We start from the raw sequence: 18,889 nt of genomic DNA on the forward strand, positions 1-18,889 counted from the left end.
AAACATTGATATATTTTATTGCATCAATAATGAAAACTTCTATTCACCAAAAGGGACCATGCACAAAGAGAAAAGATGACTCAGAGTAGGAAGAAAACATGTCCAGCTCATTTAATCCACAAAGAAATAGAATGTAGAATATATAGATTCTATAAACTAACAAGAATAAGATAAATAACCCCAAAGGACACATGCCAAGGTTATAAGTAGGCTTTCTGCAGAAGCTAAACATTTTGTGCATTATCAGAGAAAAGCAATTTAAGCAAAGTAAGCCAATTTCATACCCATCAGATTGGCAAAAATGAGTAAGTTTGACAATAGCAAATGCTGAGAGTAATTTGGAGATCAAGCATGATCTCATGATGGGCAGCACCACTTTGAGGAAAATATGGGGGTATTTGAGCAAGTGAATGATGGATTTATACCTATCATAGGTTTCACTATATGGGACTCTTGGTCACTTGAAATGTACATAGTGTACAGTTGAAGAATGAACTTCAAAACATCTTGTTTGTTTGGGAGGCAGCTCAGTAGTAGAGCAATTGTTTCACACACACAAGGCCCTGGGTGCCATCCACAGAATTGCACCTCCATCCCCCCCCCAAAAAAAACCCCACAGTTTATTTAATTTACATTAATTGAAATTTAGAAATTGATACCTGGTCTTTATCATTAAAGCAATATTTTTTTTGGAAAAACTTGGGTTGGTGAATATTTTTAACCTGTAAATAGTGTGAAAATTTTGAGTAGACAAAATAGTTCTTGTGGCATTTGTTTGGGTTGGGCTGGGGATAGAACCCAGGGCCTTGAACATGTTAGGTAAGTGCTCTGACACTGAGCTAAACCACCATCCAAGGCCAGTTATTTCTGATTAAAATCTGAAAGGGAAATGGCAGAAAACAAAAAGAAAAAGAAAAACTGGTAATGAAATAAGCATAAACTATACAAAAAATTTCAAAGGTTCAATACTAAAAATAGTTGGAATATCTCTAGTATTTTTTTCCTGTGTTGATTTCATGTCAACATGATGATAATTTGGATACACTGGATTAAATAAAATGCATTCTGGACCTTAATTTTACCTGTCTTTTCTCTTTTAATCCACATTTGTCCTTGACATCAAACATGAGGTTCACATACTGCTCTTGGACCAGCCTCCTCTCTGCTCCCAGGTGCAGGCTAGGAACCAGTATAGGAATATACATTGTAGCATTTTTTGTAACAACTAAGGCAAATAGAAACAAACCTTCCCAGTTTATCACCATGATCGGGCAAATACAAGGTGCTTTCTTTATACAGTGAAACACCTTGCAGGAGTTAAAATGAATGTACTACTGCTACATGTATTCATCCACATGTATGGATCTAAGGAACATAAATTAAGTGGCCAAAGCAGGTTGCAGAAAATTCACTAGTTTAGGAAGGTTTAAGGCATTCAAAAACATTAGGACTTCTTTGTGGATACAAATTAGTAGTAAAAACACTGATGGAGGCTATAGGTAAACAGATTCCAGATGGTGGTGACCTGGAGGGGGAAGCTGGGGGTGAGGGAAGTAAGGGGCTGATCTGGTTCTGGAGTGTATGGAAGACAAAATTTCTCTGTAATGTTTTGTTATGTATGTGGTGGGGGCAGGTTTGGGGCTCAGTTCAATCAATATATCTCAACAGACCTTATACACACACACACACACACACACACACACACACACACAAATACACATATGGGCACACACTCTGGGGTGCACACCTGTTACTCCAAATGCTTGGGAAGGTGAGACAGGGGGATTTCAAGTTCAAAGAGAGCTTCAGAAACATATCAAGGCCCTAAATACCTCATGGAGACCTTGTGTCTAAATAAAATACAAACATAGGCTGGGGATGGGCTCAGTAGTTACATTCCCCTGGGTTCTATCCCTGTGGAGGAAAAAAATCAATAAAAAGGATGGGGGATGTAGTTCAGTGTTAGAGTGTCCCTGGCTTAAATTCCCAGTGAAAAAATAAAAATACAAATTTTGTCCAGTCATAGCCTTTGGCCTTTCTCGAATCCTGAGTTGTATACCCAGCCACACTGCCATCTGTCCTTGCCAGCTGGTGGCCATGATAGCGTCTCCCTGATGCGTAATTTCCAGAGGAAAATTATTTGGTCTATGGCTCTGGGCCCACTGTGAGGGAGGCAGATGTGTCCACCAGGGTGAGAGACAGCCGAGTGCAGACAATTACCTGGGGCAGTAGGGGCAGCAACTACCTGGGCAGTGGGGGCTCTGTGGGAGGAGAACACCATGTGCCCACCTGCAAGCCCTCAGCCCTGAGCCTCACATTGCCTGAGGCCCCCATACACTATTCTCAAAGGACTCTCTACCTTTGCTTCCTTTACATGTCACGTGGCCACAGAGAAATAATAAAGCAGAATGCCCCCAGGGATTGACTATCCCATGGAATTCTGGACCGTGGAGGAGAAGAATCAGAGTGTGGTGGTTGACTTCCTTCTGCCCACAGGGATCTACCTGAGCTTCCCTGTGTCCTGCAATGCCAACCTCAGCACCATCAAGCAGGTACTGCCTGGTCTCCTGTCAGCCCTGGGAGCTCAGAAAGACAGAGGCATTGTTCCTCACACTTGAGAACCTCAGATGTAAATTTTGAAAGATATACAATGTCAAGAACTTGTATAATATATGTGGTTAAACTCCACTTACTATCCAAATTCCACATTACCCCATGGCAATGTGTTTCCCTCCCCTAGTTACCAGAGGGCCAGCTACTAGCCTCAGTTGCCCTTAAGTCTCCAGTGCTGGAATGGAACTTTGAAAATTTGACTTACATTATGCTGTCTGTCACTTTAGTGACCACAGTCTGCTCCCAGCCACATAAGGGCCTTGCAGGAATTTGTCTTTAAAACTGTTGACAACATAGTGCCCATCATCCCTGGAAAGGGTCCTCAGGTTCATTGAATAAATTTCAGGATGAATTACTGAGTCAAAGCAATGAACATCTGCTTTGATAGATGCTGTCCTGTGGCTTTCAATGGGGTTATGCCACTTACAAATTCAGGTTTAATGGGTCATGCCTTGGACTGCCTGGGGGCAAGAATTTATTTCACAATTTTAAAAGCTATTATTGAGAACAGGAAAAAATGATAGAAGTAATGGACCACACTTGAGGGATTTTTTTAATGTCCTGGAAGATTTCTCTCTGCCTTCCTTCCATCCTTCCTTAAATTTTTCTACTTCAAAAGTAGCTATGTGTGTCCCCAAATGTTCCAGTGGCTGAGTCAGGAGGATTGCCAGTTCAAAGCCAGCCTGAACAACGCAGTGAGATTCGAAGCAATTAAGTGAGACCCTGTCACTAAATACAAAAAAGGGCTGAGGGTATAGCTCTGTAGTTGAGTGTCCCTGAGTTCAATAATAATAATGGCCCATAAAATTTTGGAAAATAAGAATGAGAAGGAAGAGACCTGCCTGTGATCCTGCCATTGAAGACAGCCACAGACACTACCTTAGCCATTTCCTGTTTTCTAACCACATTCTAACTAAATTCTGATTATGAACTTTCATGACTTGTTTTTCTGAGTGACCACAGTAACATCTTGTCCATACTCTAGTTCCTCTAAACATCATTATATTGTTCACTTGATGTGCTTACAGAACTTCAAACAATGTGACTAAAGTTTAAACACTACAGTAGCAGACTTGTCCCTGGGGTCCCATCTCTCACTTCATTGTGGTTTTGATTTCTTCATATTTTTATTGATATGAAGTTTTGTGGGCTACGTGTTATGTGTCACAGTGGTTCAGCTCTGCCATGGCTCAAGGCCACCATCGCCTTGGTGGGGTGAAAGCAGCCCTAGATAATGTGTCAAAGGTGGGCGTGGCTGCTCAGTCCCCAATCTCCACACATCAAGTCCTTCACAGAGCACAGGGTCAGGAAGCTTGCTGACTAGCTGGTTGGTCCCAAAGGCCAAAGGGGTCCTAGGAAGCAATGCTGGGGTCTCCCTTTGCCCTCTATGTGGCTCAGGCAGAGTGAAATCCCCAGACTAGAGGCCTCTGTCTACCTCCCAGCAGTTGTCATGGCCAGCAAGGCTGACCATAACCATTCTTCCCAGATGCTGTGGCACCAAGCCCAGAATGAGCCCCTCTTCCACATGCTCAGTGACCCCGAGGCCTATGTGTTCACCTGTGTCAACCAGACAGCAGAGCAGCAGGAGCTAGAGGATGAGCAGCAGCGGCTGTGTGATGTCCGGCCCTTCCTGCCCATGCTGCGTCTGGTGACCCGCGAGGGTGACTGCATGGAGAAGCTCATCAACTCACAGATCAGCCTCCTCATCGGCAAAGGTAGGGCTCGTATATCAGCCCCCGCCTCGGCAAGGTAGGGCATACCTGGGTGCCTGGTCCCACAGGCACCTGCACTGAGCCTTCTCCTGCCCTATAGGCCTCCATGAGTTCGACTGCCTGCAAGACCCAGAAGTGAATGACTTCCGCACTAAGATGTGCCAGTTCAGCGAAGAGGCGGCTGCCCACCGGCAGCAGCTGGGCTGGGTGGCCTGGCTGCAATACAGTTTTCCCCTGCAGCTGGAGCCCTCCACCAGGAGCTGGAGGGACAGCAACACCTCTCAAATCTCCAACCCAGACCTGCTGGTTAATGTCAAATTTGAGGGCAGCAGGGTGAGCCCATAGCCCATGTCCTAGGGAGGATGCCCCAGCTGCAGCACATGGGCTGCTGTGCCCGTGGCAACCTTCCACTGATAAAACACTCCAGTGTCCCAGGCCCCCAAATTTCCCTTCTCTCACTGGCATCAAATGGCATTTGCCTGGTATGCAGGCATGCAAGGGGTGTCGTCAAGCATCCCACCAGGTAAGCTCACCGAGGCTGAATTGGTACCTTAGTTCACTGGACAAGTATTTCCTGGGTGTCTGCAGTTACTTTCTCCAGTGAATGACCCAGGCCCTGCCCTTGTGGGGCTCACACTTGGGGATACCCAATAAAGGCAGGCAAATGGCCTTGCCCCTTTTCCCCAGAAGCCCATGGTCCTGAGAGCAGCATGCCAACCTTCCCTCCTCCCCACAGGAGAGCTTCACCATCCAGGTGTCTACCAAGGATGTGCCCCTAGCACTGATGGCCTGTGCCCTCCAGAAGAAGGCCAAGGTGTACCAGCACCTCACAATGGAGCAGCCTGAGGACTACGTGCTGCAGGTGAATGGGCGGCATGAGTACCTCTATGGCAGCTACCTGCTCTGTCAGTTCAAGGTGAGGCCTGCAAGGAGCCCTCTGCACTCTGGGATCCCTACCACTCTAGAAGGGGCCAGCATAGGAGTGAGAGAGCCGGACTGTGGGTCTCTCTTGGTTCCAGGGAATGGATATGCCACCCATTGACAGTTCAACCTTACACTCTCATCTCAGTACATATGCAGCTGCCTGCACAGTGGAATGACCCCCCACCTGACCATGGTGCACTCCTCCTCCATCCTTGCCATGCAGGATGAGCAGAGCAAACCCGCCCCTCAGGTCCAGAAACCACACACCAAACGGCCCCCTACTCCCATGAAGAAGGTGAGATGGTGTCCTTCCCTTTCTTACCCTCTTTCTCTTCCTCTCTCCTTTTGGCCAATCCTAGTGCCTCATGGGCAGCACCAGGGGTAGACGTTGATCCAGGGGACTTTGGATGGTGCAGTCCTTTTGGAGAGTCAGGGACTTGAGCTGACACCCAGGGTGGTCCTGTTTGAGCTACTGGGATCCCAGATTGCCTACTTCTCTGCAGGTCTCAGGGGGGCTGGGACCCCGGGGCCCCTGTGTGTCAGATTGGTAAAAGATGGCATTGGTGACAAATTTCTGAACCTTGCCACAAAGTTGTGACCCTCTCCCCCTCTCCCCAGCCTTTCAGCATCCAGGGGAATAAGCTGGGATTTAAGCCCCGCTCCTCTCCTCTCTAGCCCTCCTCTGTGTCCCTTTGGTCGCTGGGGCAGCCTTTCTGCATTGAGCTGATCCAGGGCAGCAAAATCAATGCTGATGAGCAGATGAAGGTAGGAGCTTGGGTACCAGGTGAGGGCACAGGTTTTTTGTTTTGTTTTTTTTTTGCACAAACAGGGTGTGCTGTGGCCTGGAGGGGCAACAGAGAAAGAAGAGTGGGAGGGTGTCACACAAAAGTCACCTGGACACATTACTCATTATCTCTGCCTGGATTGGCTGTGAACCACATCCAAACAATAAGAGGGGAGGGGAGAAGGCCAGCAGGCCAGGGAGGCTGATTAATGGAAACCTGGGGCAAGCAACTTGTGGGTATTTGACTTTGGTGGAGCTTGTGGAATCAGGCACAGCCCATTGAAGTAGGAGGCCCAGTCAGAGATATGTAAGGCACCATAGAAGCTGGCTGCATCTGGGCTGAGGTGCTTCCAGGAGTTACCCACCCAGGGGTGCCCACAGTCTGGGGGACACTGCACATGGAAGCTGAGCGCCCATGGGCTTGGGGAACAGTGCCCTGTTGTCTCTTCTAAAAGCACTTTCATGGCTCCTCTGCACTCAGAATCACCTGCAGAGGTGGATTTATTGTCCCACTTCTGGGAGGTGATGCCTGTCTGGGTCCACAAAGCATAGCATGTCTTGTCTGGGTCTCTCTTTTTGGCATTACTTTACAATCTGCGAAGGAGGGTGTGTCTGCAGGAGTCAGGGAGGATTGGGTGGGAGCAACTCTGTGAATGGGCTGGCAGGTTGGAACTGGAACAGGTGCACTGAAGACTGATCAGGCAGTCTTATGAGCCATATGGGGCTCAGAAGACGCTAGGCATGAAGGTAGCCAGAGCTGTTAGAACCAGAAGGGACCCTGGAACTCCTGAACCCTGATCGGGAAACTGAGCTTCTGAGTTGACCCACAGAGTCAAGTGTACTGAGACTGGCTTGCCCCAGCACAGCCTGGGGTACCAATGCCCCAAGACACCTGTACCACTGAGCTGTCAGCCTACACTCTGCTGGACCACTGTCAATGAAAGAAGTAGATTTAGACCCCTGTGTAAATGGGGACCTTTAAGGAGAGGATTGGAACTTTAGATGGGGTGGGGCCTTCGCTCCCTCACCCATGCCCTGTACCCTTCCCCAGCTGGTGGTGCACGCTGGGCTCTTCCATGGCAATGAGCTGCTGTGCAAGACGATGTCCAGCTTGGAGGTGAGCGTGTGCTCAGAGCCCATGTGGAAGCAGCATCTGAAGTTTGACATCAATATCTGTGACCTGCCACGCATGGCCCGGCTCTGCTTTGCACTCTATGCGGTGATGGAGAAGGCCAAGAAGGCACACTCCAGCAAGAAAAAGTCCAAGAAGGTGGTGGGTTGGGCTGACTGGGAGAGGTCCAGGCCTCAGATGCCCAGTGAAACCCATTGCTGGGGCCTCTTGCTATCCTGCTCCCACAGGCAGGCACCCTGAGGACAGGGGTCCTGGGAGAGCCTGGGGACCCTAGTATCCCTGCCTGCCCTAGTCTGGCTCCTTAGTCTGGCTTCCTGTGCTGCCTGAGTGATAGCTCATGATTTGCCTGACTTGAAATATCTAGCCCAGGCCTCTGGTCCTTAGGGGTCCTGGAGGCAGCTCCCTTGGTGGAAGGACAGTGTTCTCAGGGGGACAGAAATGATGAGTTAGTGGTTGCCTGGGGAGAGTGTGGCTGGGCCCCAAGTCACTAGACCCAGGTTGTGACTTGCTCCTTGACCTGGGCCAGTTATGGGTCTGGTGGGCTTACTCAAGTGTCTCTGGATGCTGGGTGTGAAGATGCAGGCAGCCAGGAAGGGATCTTGCTGGTTTAATTACTGAAACTCTGACAGGAAAGAGGTAGCAGGTCCTTCCCCTCCTCCTGGGTCTAACTTGGAGACCTTCCATGCGGTCTGGGTCTTCTCTCCTGGTTGGCCTGGAGATTGGTTCCATTCTGCATATGAACAAGAAGAGGCTCACTCTGATCTGTAGTATCCTTCTCCAGGACTGCCCAATCGCCTGGGCCAACCTCATGCTGTTTGACTACAAGGACCAGCTCAAGACTGGGGAGCTCTGCCTCTACATGTGGCCCTCTGTCCCAGGTGGAACTAGGCCCAGCAGGGAGAGACTCCTGGAGGGTGAGGGATCCAGAATTGGTTCCCCTACAACTACATCTGTCCCTGCCTTCAGATGAGAAAGGAGACCTGCTGAACCCCATGGGTACCGTGCATAGCAATCCCAACACAGAGAGTGCTGTCACCCTGGTCATCTGCCTGCCCGAGGTGGCCCCTCACCCTGTGTACTACCCTGCCCTGGAGAAGGTCAGTGAGGCCCTTCCTGGAAGCTGAGCGCTAACCAAGGAACTTTCCTGGAGCTCCTCAGAGGGGATTCCCTGGTCACCCCAGGCTTTGCCCATTTCTGGGGGCTGGGTCATCATGCTGATTTGAGGCCTTCCAGTAGCTATGTGGCCCACCAGGGGATGTTGGTGATGTCTGATGACATTTTGTTGTCATAGCCAATGGGAGAGGTGCTAGTGGCCTGTGGCAGGCTGAGCCTGGAGATGCAACTGAATGCCCTGCAGTGTGCAGTAGGGCCGAGGTTCAGACCCCCTGCCTGGAGCCTTGCCAGTGCTGGCCCAGGCCTGGGGGGCTCACAGCAGGGATACTTGTTGCAGATCCTGGAGCTGGGACGTCATGGGGAGTGTGGGCCTACCACCAAGGAGGAGGTGAGCTGGGGTGCTGGTGGGGCATAGAGCCAGGTGCTGGGCTGGAGGCCTCACTCTACCTGCACCCATTAGCAGCTGCAGCTGCAGGGAATCCTGGAGCAGCGGGGGTCAGGAGAGCTGTATGAGCATGAGAAGGACCTGGTGTGGAAGATGCGGCGTGAAGTGCAGGAGCACTTCCCAGAGGCTCTGGCCCACCTGCTGCTCGTGACCAAGTGGAACAAGCACGAGGATGTGGCCCAGGTGGGTGGAGAGGGGCACCAGGGGCACAGCTGGAGTAGAGAGATAGCAGTGGGCTGCCCACCACCTGACTGCAAAGCGTCCTCCAGATGCTCTACCTGCTGAGCTCCTGGCCTGAGCTTCCTGTCCTGAATGCCCTGGAGCTGCTGGACTTCAGCTTCCCTGACTGCCACGTGGGCTCCTTTGCCATCAGGTCCCTGCGGAAACTGACGTGAGTCCCAGCTGGGCACTGAGGCCCACGGGCTGCCAGCTCCTCACTAAGACAGCTTGCCCTGGCAACCTGGAAGTGGGTGCTGGGTGGAGATGAGCCTAGGCTGGCCTCACCCTCTTTCCAGTCACCTGCCAGCTGGAGACCTCTTTCCTGAGTTTCAGAACCCCAGACTCAACCAGCCTTCCTTACCTACAGGGACGACGAGCTTTTCCAGTGCTTGCTGCAGCTGGTGCAGGTCCTCAAGTACAAGTCCTACCTGGACTGCGAACTGACCCAATTCTTGTTGGACCGGGCTCTGGCCAACCGAAAGATTGGCCACTTCCTCTTCTGGCATCTTCGGTAGCTGGATGCACCCCTGCTGATTCCTTGGGAACCTAGAAAGGCTATGGGGGATGAGGGTCTCCTGGCCTGTTGACCTCATATTTACTGGGCTGGGGAGGGGCTATGTTCCACTCCTGGCCATTCTCAGCCCCGTCTTCTCCCTCTAGCTCTGAGATGCATGTGCCGTCTGTGGCCTTGCGTTTTGGCCTCATCATGGAGGCCTACTTCAGGGGCAGCATCCACCACATGAAGGTGCTTATGAAACAGGTGAGGCTCAGAGTGCCTGTGCCTGAGGCAGGCTCCCCTTCCAGGCCCCTTCACAGTCATACTCCTGGTTCTGGCTCAGGCTCATATGCACTGCTGCTACTCCATTCTGCCCACCAGGCAGAAGCACTGAGCAAGCTGAAGGCCCTGAGCGACTTTGTGAAAGTGAGCTCCCAGAAGACCACCAAGCCCCAAACTAAGGAGCTAATGCACTTGTACATGCGCCAGGATACTTACATAGAGGCCCTTTCACACTTGCAGTCCCCATTGGACCCCAGCACAATGCTTGCAGAAATCTGGTGAGTCCCAGGCCTAGCCCCACGTGGAGCCAGGCCCTAAGCCCCCTCCTCCACCCTAAAACCTCCACCCTAAACCCCCTCCCCGACCCTAAGCCCCCAATGGCCGAGGCCAACACTGCCCTCTGCCTGCAGTGTGGAAAGGTGCACCTTCATGGACTCCAAGATGAAACCCCTGTGGATCATATACAGCAGTGAGGAGGCAGGCAGTGCTGACAGCATTGGCATCATCTTTAAGAATGGGGATGGTGAGCCAGTCTGGGCAGGGGACATGCTGAGGCCTTGGCCTTCTCATCTAGGCCCATACTGCTCTGTGGTAGGGCCCCAGGGGGGTTCCCTGAGAAGACAGAGCTCAGATACTCTGAGCCTTGCATGGTTGTATAACCCACTAGAAACTCTTGCCCTTCCAGACCTCCGCCAGGACATGCTGACTCTGCAGATGATCCAGCTCATGGATGCCCTGTGGAAGCAGGAGGGCTTGGACCTAAGGTGGAGCCTCTGTCCATCACCTGTGTGTTTGGATCTCTATCTGGCCTCAGAGCCAGTGCCTCTGGAGGAGTTCCTGGTCTAAACTGACACCTCCATGTTGACTGTGAGAGGGGCTGTTCTCACAAAAGGGTTAGGGCAGCTGGAGGGGTTTGGGTAAGGCCATTCCTAGGGCTTGCTCCTATTTCCTGGTTTCCTACCCCTTGGGGAGGAGTACCACCTTCTTCCAAGCCTGCTGACTCATTCTCTTCAGAGCAAACATGAGGCCAGCCAAGGTGTGCTCTGCATCTTGGGTGCCAGTTGTGTGTCTCTGAGGCACCTTCCCCAGGGCCCCATATCCCTTCTGGCATCCTCAGGAACTTGAGCAGTGTCCCCTGTGATTTTGTTGGGCACCTCAATTTCCTGGGGGATCCAGGTCCAGTATCCCCAGAGAATGTACTTAACCATAGTGTCTCCCTGTGCCTCCTCTCATGTGCTAGGATGACCCCCTATGGCTGCCTTCCCACTGGTGACTGCATGGGCCTCATTGAGGTGGTGCAGCACTCGGACACCATTGCCAACATTCAGCTGAACCAGAGCAACCTGGCTGCCATGGCTGCCTTCAACAAGGATGCCCTGCTCAACTGGCTCAAGTCCAAGAACCCTGGGTAGGCTTTCTTATTCCTGGGAGAGGCTCGATAGAGTGAAAAGTGAGGGAAGGCCTGTGACAGTTTCCATGGCTGCTTGGCTCAGCTGAGCACCGGCCCATATCTGATTTGGGGCAGGACAGAGATGTCACTGTTCCTGTGTGTCCATTTTTCATGGCTGTGTTATGCTACTTAACTCTTTGTGTGTTAAAACCACCATCATGTTTAGTCAGAAATATGTAGCTTGAGTGGGTTCTGCTGAGTGTTTCTGCTGTGGTTTGAAATAGCTGGTGCTTTGGCTAGCATCTGTGATATTGCCTGAGCCCAGAGCATCTACCAAGGGCCCAGTCACACACCTAGGGATTTGGCTGTCAATTGTGCCTCTTTATGCAGCCTCTCTTCATCTAACACATAGACCTTGGCTTCTCTGCATGGTATTGTGTGGAAGAAGGGGGCAATTTCAAGCTGGGCATGGTGAGCTATGCTCAGAATAATTCCCTCCTTGTTGATTAATAAAAGGTTAGGTTCAAGAGTAGGGAAAATATAAGGAGCCCTGGTTTTCAATCTTCCCCACCCAGAGAAGCCCTGGATCGAGCCATTGAGGAGTTCACCCTCTCCTGTGCTGGCTACTGTGTGGCCACATATGTGCTGGGCATCGGTGACCGGCACAGTGATAACATCATGATCCGTGAGAATGGGCAGGTAAGGGGCACTGTGTGCAGCTGCCCAGTGAGCATGTCCTACATGCCTGGCCCAGTGGCCTCTCTGCCCTGCCCACAGCCCGCAGAAGAGTGCCCCAAGTCCTGCTGACTTCCTATAACCAGAACCTCTCTTTGTGAAGCCTATTCAGTAGCTGCCCTTCCCTCCCCTCAGCTATTTCATATTGACTTTGGCCACTTTCTGGGGAATTTCAAGACCAAGTTTGGAATCAACCGTGAGCGAGTCCCATTCATCCTCACCCATGACTTTGTCCACGTGATTCAGCAGGGAAAGTCTAGTAATAATGAGAAGTTTGAAAGGTGAGGGTACCCACGGCTCCAGGGAGGGGACAGTTTCCAGACAGGGGCAGGGATGGGGACATAGCCCTCAGCCTAACTCCTGCCTCCACCCTGGGGGTGCTGCCATCTCTGCAGGTTCACCCCAACCCCAGAGTACACTGTTGGGCAGTGCAAACAGGAGGTCCATGGGAGGTGTAGGAGGCAGGCCCAGACAGGGGCATTGGTTAGAGGATCTGGGTACACCCATAATACGACCAGGGGCAGACACTCAGGGGCAGATGCTGGTTGGATGCAGAACCCCTGCTGGTTTGGGGCTGGGGTGGCTGGGAGGACCCAGGTCTTTAGCTATTTCCTCCTCCTCTGCAGGTTTCGAGGGTACTGTGAACAGGCCTATAGCATTCTGCGGCACCATGGGCTCCTCTTCCTCCAACTATTTGCTCTGATGCGGGCAGCAGGCTTGCCTGAGCTCAGCTCCTCCAAAGACATCCAGTATTTGAAGGTATGCCAGCACAGGGCCACACCAGACTGGAGCCCATGGTCTACCACATACTTCCCAAGGAAGGCTTGCCTAAACCTCTTCAGCTGTGGAGGAGTCTGCCTCCCCTATATATAGTATAAAAAATGAGCTTGGCAGAGCTCATCCTGGTCAGAGTGCATCTTGTCTGAACAGCTCAGGGACCTAGGAGATTCACCTCACAGGTGGGGGCCCTCATGCCATCCCAGGCCCAGCAGTGCAGTATGGTGGGAAGTGGCCAGAGTGGTGTACTCCCTGGGCCTAGTCCCGCCCTGTTGCAGGTGAACTGTGATCTTTTTTGGTCATCCCATGTGTCCTCAGTGTCTTTCATGCATGAGATAAAGTCCCTTGTAGGTTTGCAAGACACTTTCCATTCCTGTCTTTTCAGTTGGTGAGAGGCAGAGTGGGAGGGGGTGTATTCCCTAAAGTTTCTCCTGCCCTTCTCTCAGCTAAGATGAGGCCGCCTGATCATCTGCTTGCAGTTATTTTAGGAAGGAATTTGAACAACCCGAGGGGGTAACAGTACAGGGAGGCAGAAGGGATTGCAGATGCAGCAGGGTCAGGACCCCTGAATGTTGACGCAGTTGTGATGATTCTGTCCCAGGACACTCTGGCACTGGGGAAGACAGAGGAGGAGGGGCTGAAGCACTTCCAGGGGAAGTTCAATGAAGCCCTGAGGGAGAGCTGGAAGACCAAAGTGAACTGGCTGGCCCACAACCTGACCAAAGACAACCGGCAATAGTGGCCACCTCTGAGTGGCCACAGGCTGGCAAACCTGTTCTGAGGACAGCTACCCTTGGTTGTCTTAGTTGGGGCCTGACACCTGAACTGCTACTCATGGGAAAGAACAACACAATTGCCTTTTGTTTACACTAGTTATTTAGGCAGAAAGGAAATGTTTCAAGATAATGGGGGAATGTGATGGACATTGTTATCCAAAGTAGATGTACGAAGACACAAATTGGTGTAAATATACTCTGTATACAACAAGAGATATGAAAAATTTTGTTCTATTTGTGGAACAAGAATCGTAATATATTCCGCTGTAATATTAAAAAAAAAAAAAAAAAAAAAAAAAAAAAAAAAAAACCTCTAATAAAGAACCAAACAGCCATGGCTGGGGTTGTAAGCTCAGTAGTAGAGTGCTTGCCTTGCATGTGTGAGGCACTGGTTTCAATCTTCAGCACCACATAAAAATAAATTAAAAATTAAAGTATTTGTCCATCTACAAGTAAAAAATAACAAGAAGAACCAAACACCATAAATGTAAATGCATCCTCGAGCAGAGGATGGGTGCTGCACTGTGTCCAAGCACTGTGAGTTGGGCACCTTGAGGTTGTACCTTGCTCTTGTCTTAGGATGGGCATTCCAGGTCTTCCAGCTGGTGGATCTTTCACAGCAAAGACTGACCTCCTCTTGGGGAAGCCTAGTTTCCAGGCTCCCCACCTAACAGTTATTTGGCCTCCTGTCCACTTAGGACACCTCGATCCCCAGATCACGTTGTGCCACCTGTGTGGCCCACCCTGTGTGTTCTCCATTGACCAAGTCCTGGGCAGCTCCCAAAGAAGCCAGAGTACCCCCTAAACACAGGGATGCTTGCTCTTCACTGCTAAAGTGACTCTCAGGTAGAGGATGCCCTCACCTCTTTCGTCTTCAGGTAAGAAAATAATACCACTCTATTTACTGAACCTCTACAGCTACAGAGGAGCATGCCTTCCCTATGTATGGTATTAAAAAAATGAGCTTGGCAGAGCTCCTCCTAGTCAGGGTGAAAGGTCAGAGGGGGTCTGTGTGGTCATGTGTGAATAGGCTGCCTGTTCTGGCAGGTTAAAGGGAGGGATGGGGCTTGATGTCCCCCTAGGGCTCACCTTTGAGGAACCACCTGGGAATAATCTTGGACCATATCAGGCGGGGTCTTTCTCTCTTAGGGTACTTGCTCTGAGATAGTCCAAGCTTAATCTCAGTAATCCCAAAGGGCTCGACAAGAGAAACTGTCCCTACTGCAGTTTCCTGTGCCTCTTTCAGCTTTCTGAAGCCCACTGTAGTGAAGCATCCAGTACTTGGGCTTTTAGAAACCCACAGTGGGCTGGGGCCAGAGCCCAGTCATAGAGCATGTGCTGAGTATGCATGAGGCCCTGGGTTTGATCTCTAGCCGTGTAAACAAAAAAAATATGAAGAAGCCCCTGGTAATCCTGATGCACAGTTTGCTCACTCAGGACCTGCTGGGCTCACTGCTGATCTCTCAGGTGTCTCCCAAGACTCAGCAGAGCCAGCAGACTCTGGCCCTTAGCAGTAGAGGTGCACAGCTTAAAAGGAATTCCAGATGCCAGCTCTCTCCATTTTCAATAGCTTTTGTGGCACCAGAGCACCTGTCTCATCTGCAGTAGCCAGAGATGACACTTTTGTTCCCAAATGAATGCTGAATTTAATCAGGCCACCTTCCTCCTTTACAATATGAAAAACCTCCTTTACAATATGAAAAACCACACACATGTCTATGTATTATGCTTCAAGGCATGGGCTACAGACCTTGCACACCCTCAGCAATTTGTGGGTGTATGGTCTGTTGCCCCAAACAGCTTCTATCTGTTTTCAATCATTTCATGTTGCAAGTTAAATATCACTGATGTGGGTTGAGTCTGCAGTCTATTGTCAAAAGACAGAAAGGCATGTGGAAATAAATTAAAGCCTTTCTATGGTCTTATGTTCTTGGCTCAAAAATAAATCAAGGGAAAACAAAGTTTAAACAAGGCAGTAAACAGGCATCACTCCAGCTGGATTTAGAATCAGAACTTTACTGTAGTGTACACATATTCCCACCTAGCATCAATACATGCATCTGGGGAGGAACACCAAGGCACTACAGGCCATATGAGGAACTCCCTCTCTGTCAGCTTCTACCACTGTCTAGACAGCATCAACACAGACTGCATGTGGATGGGCAGCCACACAACAGGACAGCCATCCTTAAGAATGGCAGTGAGGATGCAAGGGCAGTGTGCAGTATGACCCCCAGGTTCACAGTGTAGCATCTGACATGTGCATGAAGGGCAAGGTTCTTTGTGGCTCTATCCCCAACTTCTTTCTCTCCTTGACCTTCCCATGGATCGAAGCAGCAGGACTCCTGGCTACTGGAGTGAGTATCTGACCCAATGCAGGGTGATTCTGCAAGAGCAACCCACAGGGGCTGGGTTGGGGTAGATGCAGACTGTTTTGGAACATTGTAGCCCTCTGCCTTCCTCTATTTATGAGTGCAAATCCCTCAGAAAACCACTGCTATCTCCAAAACCAAGTGGTCAAGTGATCTGCATGACAGCTTTCAGTTTTAATGAACCACAGAGAACTTCACCAACAGGAAAATGTACATTTATGAAGCCTCAGTACAGGAACACAAAGCCTGGGTGACAGAAAAGGAAGCTTCTGGTCCTGAGAGGAGTGCATGAGAAGCCAGGGACCCCACAGCTCCCATCCCAAACATGACACTAGAAGTGTGCAGAACCCCAAAGATGAAGACCCATTTCCAGACTTCAAATGCAAACCACTACTCTGGTCCCAAACAGCACACCGAATCCTACATAGCCTTATGCCTAGAACAAAGTGAGTAGGCCTCCCCTCCTAGTTTTATGAGGAGAGGGAACAGAAGCAGAGTCACTGCACTTGGCATCCTAGTCCTGAGTACACTAGCACAAAGGACACAGAGAATTACAATGTATTTACAAAGCATTAAAAAGTCAGTTGATCATCTACATGTTAACCCCATTCTATCACTTGTAAAAGCACTAGTTTGGAAAAAATAAATAAAGACCTCCAAAAAGAAAAAGAAAAAATGATTATCAATTTTTACTTTGTCAGCTAGTCTAGTCACTGCAACTTTTCTGCAGGTGCAAGAGGTGGGCAACTCACTGGATGGCAGGAGCCTGGAATGCTGCAGCCCCTGAGCTGGAAGGACATGACAGGGAGGAAAAGTCAGTTTCCAGATGTTGGGAAAAAGAGATCCAGCAGGGGTGGGCAGATAGTGGGAGCCTACAGTCCCACACACTGGGCATGGGAGGATAATCAACAATGGGGGTCCTCAGACCTGCTGGCTGAAGAGATTTTGTTCATGGAGTACCCGCTGGCTGGGAAATGGGTAGCCGACATTCTGAGGTGGGGATGCAAAGTTCAAATTGCACTCAGTAGCTGAGTGTGGAGCTTTCATATTTCAGCTGCTGATGCTGGTTGAAATTCTGGCTGTTGCTAGGGCCACCCTACTTCTCCTCACAGCTATCCCACAGGTGGATAGTGATGATTTCCTCCTCCTCTTCTCCAGCCTCACACTGCTCTTCCTCTTCCTCCTCCTCCTCCTCCTCACAACTGTGCTAGTCCTGGTAAGTCTGCAAAGAGAGGGAGGTACAAGTCCAGCTCATGGCCAAGTCACCCAGGGTCAACCTTCCTGGAGCAGCAGCAGAAGAGAGATGTCCCCCAGTGAAGGAGAATGTCCAGGGAAAGGGGCCTAGGCCTCACTGGAAGTGGCCTCTCCATGGAGTCCAAGCATGCAGAGAGCTCCTGGACGGGGATGCTCAGTACCCTCCTTGGAGCCCTGTCTCTGCATAGAGTGGAAGGAGCACCAGCCTGAAGCCAGCTCATCTCTGCAGTTACACTTACTAGGTTGTATGAACTTCAGTAGGACTTCACTGAGCCTCAGATTACCCCCCTGGATTTGAGGATTCTAGCTCACCGAGTTGTGTTATAAGGTGCAGGCACTTGAACATGGAGGAGCCTGGCCTACAGTGCTCTGCAGCCTGGGGCCCTGTCTGCTCCTACCTCCTTTTGGAGTTCATGGTGATGGTCAAAGCAGAGTAATTGCCATCCATGTCATTCTCCTCCCCTGTGTCCTGGCCCTGTGAGGTTCACTGATTTGCAGCCCAGATCTGAAACACCCCCAGGATGATCATAAACACCAGGAAGTAAATGCAAACAACAATCACCATGGTGGCAGGATTCAGGATGACTGTCAAGGGAGAAAAAGGACAAACAGGGCTGCAGAGAGGTCACACAGATTGAGGCTTCCCACCTGTGATTGGCTATCCTAGGTTAGGTGCACTCCACCTGAACTTCAGAGACTAGAAAGCACCAGGAACAGGTTTGCGTGGCCTCAAACTTGCTGGGTCACTGTGGCTGTGGGCAGGCAATCATTTCCTCATGTGTGATGGGGAGTGGGAATGGTACTTCTGTGCTCTCAGCCAGGTGGAACAGGAACATATGCCTAAACTCTGTGTGATGCTTCGTGTTTGCACCTAGGTGCCTCCCACCTCCTTCCTGTAAATGATTGAGGACTGAGCAGGTTGTGGCCTGACAGGTAAACAAAAAAGCATTGCTCAGGGTGAACAAACTGTGGTTGGGCAGCCATGTGGCTGGCATGTTCCACAGGATTGGCAGCATGGATCATGTTCACCTGCAGTGGACAGGAAGAAAGGATCACTAGGGATGAGCATCCTGACTGTTTCCAAGAGGAGAAATGGGGCAGCAGCAGCTGTGAAAAATGCTAGTCTGAGTAGCCCCTGGGCCCTGCTGTAAGAAAATGGTGCATGTGTCTGTGATCAGAAAAAACAAACAAATAAACAAATAAAAACAATACAAAACAGAAAAAAAAAACTCTTGTAAGCACTTAGATACCACTGTAAATCTGAGGTTGTTCCATGTTCAAGAAACAGCACTTTTCTAATAATTCCTTTATAGTTAACTTTAGAAATAATCCATCCATGAGAGCAGAGTGGCAAAGCCATCTCAGGTCCTAGTCCCTTGGGAAGTGGATGGTGTAGACATTTCCCCTGCTTTATCCGAAAACCTAGAAACAGGAAAGATGACACAATTCATAATCTTTTATTTCCTTTCATGGTAAAGATGGTCAGTTGCTAATAACAACCCTGGATCCAATTCCCCAGACCACGGAGCCCTTGAGCAAAGAGGAAGCCATAGAAGATGCTAATGAAGGCTTCAGAGCAGGGTGCTGCTCTCCCTGCTGTGGTCTGACAGTGACCACTGCCAGCTGGGACAGTGTTAGCCCTGTGTGTGGTGGGTCCCTGCATCAGTCCAAGGACCCAACTTCACTGCCAACAGGGCCAGTGACCTGACACCACTACAAGGATCCTTTAGTTAACCAGCTGTTATTCTTTATAGAAGAGCATCCTTGTGTCTCATATGTGAAAACTTTAGCAACCACCTTGTCCCTTCCTGTGGTATTCCTTGACACTTGCTCTCTATCACCTCCCTCCAGGGTTCCTCAGGCTC

The 18,889-nt window shown here is 50.2% G+C and overlaps 1 protein-coding gene across 7 annotated transcripts; it reads left to right on the forward strand.

The window, feature by feature from the left end:
- The first annotated feature begins 2,408 nt into the window (after positions 1 to 2,408).
- Positions 2,409 to 13,361, forward strand: LOC143390092 (phosphatidylinositol 4,5-bisphosphate 3-kinase catalytic subunit delta isoform-like). 7 transcript variants are annotated; one of them, XM_076842690.2, is made up of 22 exons: positions 2,409 to 2,552; positions 4,100 to 4,328; positions 4,426 to 4,658; positions 5,062 to 5,241; positions 5,395 to 5,544; positions 5,925 to 6,014; positions 7,085 to 7,306; positions 7,947 to 8,043; positions 8,132 to 8,262; positions 8,616 to 8,666; positions 8,739 to 8,911; positions 8,989 to 9,114; positions 9,310 to 9,453; positions 9,603 to 9,702; positions 9,820 to 9,998; positions 10,131 to 10,243; positions 10,406 to 10,484; positions 10,961 to 11,128; positions 11,686 to 11,809; positions 11,981 to 12,126; positions 12,472 to 12,604; positions 13,224 to 13,361. In XM_076842690.2, the coding sequence occupies exons 1-22, from the start codon at positions 2,409 to 2,411 to the stop codon at positions 13,359 to 13,361; spliced, it is 3,150 nt and encodes a 1,049-aa protein (XP_076698805.2). The 7 variants fall into 7 exon arrangements, with proteins under 7 accessions (XP_076698805.2, XP_076698807.2, XP_076698806.2 ...); XM_076842692.2 differs by having other exon boundaries at positions 8,739 to 8,906; positions 8,993 to 9,114; XM_076842691.2 differs by having other exon boundaries at positions 8,742 to 8,911.
- The last annotated feature ends 5,528 nt before the right edge of the window (positions 13,362 to 18,889 follow it).

The sequence above is a fragment of the Callospermophilus lateralis genome, unplaced genomic scaffold (genome assembly GCF_048772815.1).
Source record: "Callospermophilus lateralis isolate mCalLat2 unplaced genomic scaffold, mCalLat2.hap1 Scaffold_101, whole genome shotgun sequence".
NCBI classification, from domain to species: Eukaryota; Metazoa; Chordata; class Mammalia; order Rodentia; family Sciuridae; genus Callospermophilus; species Callospermophilus lateralis.

What these genes read in the sequence shown, in the direction of transcription:
- LOC143390092 (XM_076842690.2), top strand. Translation starts at nt 2,409, where the DNA reads ATGCCCCCAGGGATTGACTATCCCATGGAATTCTGGACCGTGGAGGAG. An exon ending in GGCCTACCACCAAGGAGGAG is followed by an intron (nt 8,667 to 8,738) that starts GTGAGCTGGGGT and finishes TGCACCCATTAG; the next exon opens with CAGCTGCAGCTGCAGGGAAT. An exon ending in CATCTTTAAGAATGGGGATG is followed by an intron (nt 10,244 to 10,405) that starts GTGAGCCAGTCT and finishes TTGCCCTTCCAG; the next exon opens with ACCTCCGCCAGGACATGCTG.